General features: G+C 30.1%; 1 protein-coding gene across 1 annotated transcript; it reads left to right on the top strand.

The window, feature by feature from the left end:
- Positions 1 to 6,523: 6,523 nt before the first annotated feature.
- LOC124935023 (CRIB domain-containing protein RIC10-like) lies at positions 6,524 to 7,305 on the top strand. The gene is made up of 4 exons (XM_047475490.1): positions 6,524 to 6,581; positions 6,675 to 6,772; positions 6,860 to 6,968; positions 7,076 to 7,305. Exons 1-4 carry the CDS (start codon positions 6,524 to 6,526, stop codon positions 7,303 to 7,305), a joined length of 495 nt encoding a protein of 164 aa, XP_047331446.1.
- Positions 7,306 to 7,998: the final 693 nt, after the last annotated feature.

Genomic DNA, 7,998 nt, shown 5'->3' with positions numbered 1-7,998 from the left:
AAACATTATATTGATAGAGAAATTGAGAAGATTACGAGTCGATACAGAGATAACACGCTTGGAGACTGAGGATGTTGTTGTAGCGGACTGAAACGATCAAATTCCTGGAAAAAAATGCAAAACAGTGAACAACTAATTGTTGAAATATAACATAATGCAAATTCAATTATTGAAAGTATGATATTAATAGATAAATTGAGAATATTATGAGTCGATATGAAGATATCACTATTCTCTTCAATTGAACCTTGTTGATCTAAGATTATTTATAGGAGAAAATATTTGGGTGGAAAAGAAGATGAAAAGTCAGATTTGGTTTAATTGTAGTTATATACATTGATATAATTAATAAAAAAAATATTAATATATATGAGTAATGATAGGGGTAGCGAAAAATTTGTAGTGAATGGGGCAGCGAAATACGTGGACTGCTAATTAGACATGCTGACTCATTATTTATTTATTTCTCTTTTATATTTATTAATAATATTCTCTCTCTTCTTATTAATTACATTTTCTCCCCCTCTCTCTTAAATAAGACGCATTCAATAAAAATATTAATTTTTTATTATTAAAAAACACTTAATAATTTATCTCTTTAATTTTTATTATTATAAATATTCTTTTTTTTAAATTATTGTAAATGTCACTATAAACACGCATTTTAATTATTTTTCTCTCTCAATAATTTGTTTTATTTTATTTATTGAAAAATATAAATTTTATTTTCAATAATAAAAATGACTCAAATTAAAAATGACTCAAATTTGGTGTACAACTCAAATCACCAACAACTAATATTCAACATAGATAAAATACACGAAGGTATGAGCTGGTCTCTAAAAAAGATTCTTAAACTAAGAAGCGATATTGCAGATCTTTATGACATCCGACTAGGGGACGGGAAAGGCACTCTATTCTGGCACGACCCTTGGTTTGAAAACCAGCCCATCATCGACAATGAGCAGTTTCAAAATACTCGTATCAGAAGGGACTGCGCAAAAGCGAAAATCAGAGACATCAAATACGGGAATTGGAACTTGCTCTTGAGAAGAATTCCAGAAGGAAAGAGGATACTTGATCATATAAGTAACATACAACTACACGACAGACCGAATATTCATGAATGGAAAGCTGAGGACAATGGGAAGCTGGTATTGAAGAAAATATGGGAGGTAATCCGGGAAAAAGCGCAGAAAGTAGAATGGGCTCCTCTTGTATGGTCAACGAAGATTATCCCTCGACACCAGTTCATCCTATGGCTCGCCTTCTGGGAAAGACTCAACACACGTGATCGTATCAGTAAGTATATGAGCATCCCGGACGCGAGCTGTCTTCTATGCATAGGAAATAAAGAAACCATAGATCACCTATTCGGGAGCTGTTGTATTGCTTCGGAGCTTTGGGACAGATTCTATAAAAGCCTGGAGCTGATCAGTTTCCCGAGCGAATGGAATGAAATCAAAGAAGCGGCACTACTCAAAGCCAAGGGAAATAGATTTGCAACAAACGTGTTCAAGTGCGGCTTTGGAGCAGTGGTGTATAACATTTGGCAAGAACGGAATGCAAGGGTATATGACAGAACCCGCAGGAGCATTGACGAGTTATGGAAAGATATTGTATCGGATTGCAGCGCCCTCGCGGGAACGTGGAGAGGAATTCCAAGCACGGAGCAGAACTGGAATATCTGCAGGAACTGGAATTTACCGTTTTTTAAACTCACTAGAATTAAAAGCATTGTAAACAGATAATTCATTTACATTTTTAGCTTTTATTCAGAATGTTACGACTTCAAAATCATTCTAGGCCTGTCTAGAATGATCTCTTAAACTCGTGGTTTTTTTTTCCGTTTTTGGGAATTTTTAATGAAATGACGCTAAGTCGTTTTCCCCAAAAAAAAACATAGATAAAATACCACTAAGAGAGAATAACTAACATGGTGTGCAAGTTGAATGTTGTTGATTGAGCTTTTGTAGTTGGTTGACCTTTATGTAGTTGATTGAGCTTCAATAGTTGATTGAGTTTCTAATAAATTCCGAAGATGAACCGACATGAAAAGAAAGAGATTTTTAAGGAGAGAAAAGAGAGAGAAATAACACTTAAGTTTAAAAAAGAGAATCAATCCGTTGAGTAAAATGATTAATAATTTTTGTTTTTATTATTAATATATATTATTAAATGGATAGATGATAGAATTAATTAATTTAATTAAAAAATATATTTTTTTTATTCTCTTATATATAAATTTTAATTAACACAATTAATTATTATTTATTTTAATTTGAGTCATTTTTATTATTGAAAATAAAATTTATATTTTTCAATAAATAAAATAAAACAAATTATTGAGAGAGAAAAATAATTAAAATGCGTGTTTATAGTGACATTTACAATAATTTAAAAAAAAATATTTATAATAATAAAAATTAAAGAGATAAATTATTAAGTGTTTTTTAATAATAAAAAATTAATATTTTTATTGAATGCGTCTTATTTAAGAGAGAGGGGTAGAAAATGTAATTAATAAGAAGAGAGAATATTATTAATAAATATAAAAGAGAAATAAATAAATAATGAGTCAGTATGTCTAATCAGCACTCCACTTAGTTCGCTGCTCCATTCGCTACAAATTTTTCGCTCCCCCTATCATTACTCTCTCTCTATATATATATAAAAGTATATATATTAAGGAGGAACCGATATAAAATAAATTAATAATGAAACTTCATTAATAGAATTCATGAAAATATATATACGGTGAGAGGTAAGAAAAACAATTAATTAATAAAGATAAATGAAGAGAAAGAAATATGAGAAAATATGAGAAATATGAGAAAATATCTTATGACAATGAAAATCATTTTGGAGAAGCGTGATGTACACCTTCAACATTTTAAATTAAGCGTCATTAGTTATATATAAATATTCTTCTATTTTCTTTTATAATAAACATTACTTTCACCAGAGGCAGTAGACATAACATCTTGTTCATACCTAATATTTGAACTAAATATTTGTATTTCTCATATTATATCTAATTTTATCCACTTTAATTTATTTTCCATCTAAAATCACATTTTATTTCTCCAATTTACTTTAAATAACACCCTTCTTCAAAACTATATCATTTTTTTTTGTCTATTCTAAAAATAAATAGACGTCATCAATCACCTTTTAAAAAATAAATAAACATCATCAATCACCCTAATAATTGTGTTAAGATATTTTGGCTGGACTGATAATCGCATCAAATCTCACTATTTAAAATAAATAAATTTAGAGGACCATTATAGTCTACTAGCATATATTTCGTGCATTGACACGAGTAATAATATAAAAAATTATGAAAAAATATTACGGTAAAATTGTTTATGGCGGGTCAACCCACAATCCGACCCAAGTATTCATTTACTCTCACATATATATCCAAATTACCCACAACTCTCGACTCGACAATCCGGACACTTTAAAAATTAAGCATAATTATATATATATATATATATATAGATTAGTTAGTTACAAAGTTAAACTTTTATTTTGAAAATATCTAGGGTTTATAAAATTTGGTGTTGAATTTAAAATATAAAGTGTTATTAGTCTAGTTTGTTAAGGGTTGTACTTGTTTTGTTAGGTTGCAAGTTCGAACCATACCTATAACATATATTTAATTTAATTTTTAACCGTTTAAAGTTTATGGGCGGGTCAACCCACAATCCGACCCAAGTATCCATTTACTCTCACATATATATCCAAATTAACCACATCTCTCGACCCGATAATTCGGACACTTTAAAAATTAAGCATCATTATATATAGATTATTACTATTTTATTATTACCGTTTATATCATTCTCATTTTGTATTTACCTCATAACTTGATGGATTTGTTTGTTTATTTTGTTAGTACTTATAATGAGAAAGCTCTCAAGGATAGGCTGAATTTTTTAATTTCTCAAAATCTAATATTCAAAACTCTCAACTATTTTTTTAATCTCTCAAAACCTAATTTTTAAAGTTCTCAACTATTTCCATAAATTAAAAATATGGATAGTAGGGAAGAGAATTAGAAAAAAATAATAATAATATTTTATCACTTTTCAACTTAGAAAAATAAATATAAAAATTTTAAATAAAAATAAATAAATGATAAAGAATTAGTAGTATATTAAATTAATTAAATAAAATTATGTCTAATAAAATTCCAAATAAAATCGAAAGATAATTAATAATATGAAATTATGTTTATATATATATATATATATATATATATATAGTGGCGACCCAGACATATTTTATCGGGGGCCAAATACATAGTAACGTAGCATTTTTTGGCTATCAAACAAATGAATTTTTTAATTAAAATTTTACTCGATAATTACATAAAAATACTAACAAACACAATTACTAAATTATTCCTGTCCATGAGTCGGTATAAAAGAAGACAAAATATCTTCATTACGTTGACTATACCAATCAATCAATTCAAGAAAATTACCTTTATTTGATGAACTACTTGACTCATCATGTCCTCGAAAAGGTAATCCTTGCCTCAATAGAAAGCGTGTTAGATCAAATATTGTCGTTAAACATGTGCGATAATTTATTTCTATATCACGACTATGTATACGTAAAACGTTTCTCACATTATGTCTTTGATCTTAAAATGATTCAAATTGAATTCTAGCTTCATTATAACAACTATTTGAAGTTCTCATATGACGATTGAATCTTTCTAAGGCCCTTTTCCAATTTTTGTACTCATCTCCTATAAATGTATTATCTACGTTTTCTCTATTTAAAGCTTGAAAAGATAACACCAAAAATAAAATGATGCATCTTTGATATGTTATATTCTAACCATGTATATTTGATCAGTAACATTAGACTCATTAGTAGGCTCACTAATTGATTGAGAAGACTCATGCTGGTCATGTGATGTACAAGTACAATTTCGTTTATAGAACATCTCCATTATTCTATATCTTACATAAAATAAATAATTAAAAATAAATATGTGTCACAACCCTAGACCCCTAAATAAAATCTAACAAATACATTTATTTGTTGAAATAATTTAAAACTAATTTAAAATTAAGAAATATAAAATAATATTTTACCCTTATATTTATATAAATTGTTATTTTACCCTTATATATTAATTTTTATAAAAAAAGTGTTAGTTTATTAAAAATATTAGAAAATAGTGTTTATATAAAATAAAAATTTTATAAAAAGAAGTGTGAGGTTATTATAAAAGAAATGTGAGAGGCAGAGTTTGATCACATGACCTCTATTATAGATTTCAGATCCAAAACAAGCAGGGCAAAGCCTTATTTTGTAAACATATATATAAAATATCTTAAAACTTTTACCATGGTTGGGGAGGCCCGGGCCCCATTGTAAGTCCGCCACTATATATATATGTGGTAATTGGAAATTAGAGAAATGAGAAGGAGGGAGTTTGAATTTTTTGTTATTATTATTATATATACATAAAAAAAAATCAAAGGGTGGGCCCACTTCAGCCCAGTATATACGTCCCTGTTCTTAGGGGAAATTTGACGAAATGACCTTAAAGATTGGGTTATTTGATCTGTTGGTAAATTATAATTTTTATTGCGTTCGTGGTCTTTTTATTTTTTTTTTGACGAAATTGCCCTTGTAGCGAAACGCTAAGGGACTTAGCGTTTCGCTAGCGTTTCGCTAAGTGGTAACGTGTGAAATGTCCAGATTACCCTTACTATTTAATATATCCCAGCCTATTTTTTTCATTTCTTTTTTTCTCCTTCTCTCTCTTCCCGCTCTTCTCCTCCTTCTCTCTAAACTGGGCGGCGGCAATCGGCGGCGATCGGCGGCGACGGCGAAATCCACGACGATGAGCTCCACGACGAGCACAAGCACGGTTCCACTTGGTACGTTTATCTTATGATAATTTAAGTTTATTATTGATGTTTGATTTATGCATTTTCGAATCTGTTGTTTAGGGTTTACTTTCTGTTTCGCTAAGTGCATAGCATTTCGCTAAGTGCTTAGCGTTTCTTTCTTTCTCTTGTTTGGTGTATTGAATAAGATTATCTTAGTTAAATTTGTCATGAGGAAGAAGATAGAGATGGATTAGTGTCGTAATGCAGGGATTAATTGCATAAGAAGAAGAAGTAGGAACAATTATTGCTTCTCTTGGTCTTTAGAATCAAAGGTAGTATCTTTTTCTAGCTAGGCCAATGTTTGTTTTTTATTCCATGATTGGATGAATCATTCATGAATATATATACCAAGCTCCTTCTGCGGGCAAGTTACCGTTACAAGAAGCATCATTTCTCCTGCAATTTTACAACTTTTTGTGGCTATTATTCATGGACATTGTTTATGTTATTGGGTTTGATTCTTAACTTTTGATGAGAAAAAGGGGTTAAAATATGTTCTGTTTTTGACAGGCAGGCCGAAGAACCTCCTTTTGTGAAGGAATTAGGGACTGATTGCTCTTTTGTCCTGAGGATTGGAGTTTTCAGTCCGTATCATATCAATGGAAACCAAAATTAAAGGGATCCGTAAAGGATTTAAATATATATCACAAATCTTTGGTAATTCCTGCATGCAAATTGCAAACCCTCTTTTCTTTTTCTTTTCTCCCTTTTATCATAAGTCACAATAATGATCAAGAATTCTTCTTGCAGTTGTGAAGGATCGTGAGTTGGATATTGGGTATCCAACAGACGTGAAACATGTGTCACATATTGGCTGGGATGGATCCACTGGTAATGCTCCCGGTTGGGTATGTTATAATTCTTTCTCAATTTGTGTAAATTCAACTTCAATTATTGTCCTTTAATTTGATGATGATATGATGATGATGATATAGATGAACGAATTCAAGACATCGTCTGATTTCTCGACAACCTCCATAGGCAACATTCATGAGCTAAGAGGCGGTTCCAGTTCCCTAATCTCGTCAACATGGGCGTCTCAAGGTTTGAAAAAACAAATAATTCTAGTTTGATTGATGACTTGATTTAAGGAACATATTTGATTTTGAATCCATATTTGTTTTCTTTCTCTTTTCTGGTGGGATATATAGATTTTGAATCCATGGACAGCCAACCAGTAGCTGATATATTCAAAGACACGCCACCAATGGATATGCCAGATATTCCTAAGAAGCAAAAACGGAAGAAATCGAAGTCAAGTTCCTCATCGTTGACGTCTACATCCGCATCTTCGTCAAGATCGTCTCGAGCAACTGCAAAATTGAAGGCTAAATTCGTCGATGAAACTAGCAAACAAGAAAACAGAGATGTTGTGTTATAAAAGAAGATACCATGCATCCCTTTTAACTAAACCTTAATATTTTGACCAACAGATTAAGTGTTTGCAAGAACAAGGATTGAGGAAAATTGTCAATGTTTTATATATTGTTGTAAATGCTCTAATGTTTTCGGTTGCACAGAGAGCTAGAGCTTTGATCATCATTTGTCTCCACTAAAATTGAAAATAAACATTTAAGCCTTCCTCCTTTAAAATTTCAGCACGCGTTTCGCTAAGTGCTTAGCGTTTCGCTAAGTGCTTAGCATTTCGAAATAGATATATTGAACCCTATTTATTATTATTATTATTATTATGCATTGTTAAGCTACTAGAGATTTTCTCATATCTTTTGAAGATTATACATAATACAAAGGATATGTTAAGCATTTTCAACTAATAAGTACTTCACTAATAAACTAATAAAGATAATTTGTTTATTTGTATCAATTACTGTAAATAAGTACTTCACTAATAAAGATTATTTGTTTATTTGTATCAATTACTGTAAATAAGTACTTCACTAATAAAAAGAAAGAACATGAACTGTATTTGCTGCAACAAACAGCAAAACATCGTCATCATCTTAATCTTAAGTAGCATTCACACACACATAACTAATAATAATAATACATCATTTCATCCATCCCGATCTAAACAAAGAGTCTTCATCATAAAGGTAACAATAAGTCGCAAAAC

Source organism: Impatiens glandulifera, chromosome 4 (assembly GCF_907164915.1).
Source record: "Impatiens glandulifera chromosome 4, dImpGla2.1, whole genome shotgun sequence".
In the NCBI taxonomy this organism is placed as follows: domain Eukaryota; kingdom Viridiplantae; phylum Streptophyta; class Magnoliopsida; order Ericales; family Balsaminaceae; genus Impatiens; species Impatiens glandulifera.
This window is presented reverse-complemented; position numbering and strand designations above follow the sequence as displayed.

Bases quoted from the DNA above. Each gene is read 5' to 3' on its own strand.
- LOC124935023 (XM_047475490.1), top strand. From the start codon at position 6,524: ATGGAAACCAAAATTAAAGGGATCCGTAAAGGATTTAAATATATATCA. The intron at 6,582-6,674 runs GTAATTCCTGCA...TTCTTCTTGCAG, and splicing joins ATATATATCACAAATCTTTG to TTGTGAAGGATCGTGAGTTG. The intron at 6,969-7,075 runs GTTTGAAAAAAC...TGGGATATATAG, and splicing joins GTCAACATGGGCGTCTCAAG to ATTTTGAATCCATGGACAGC.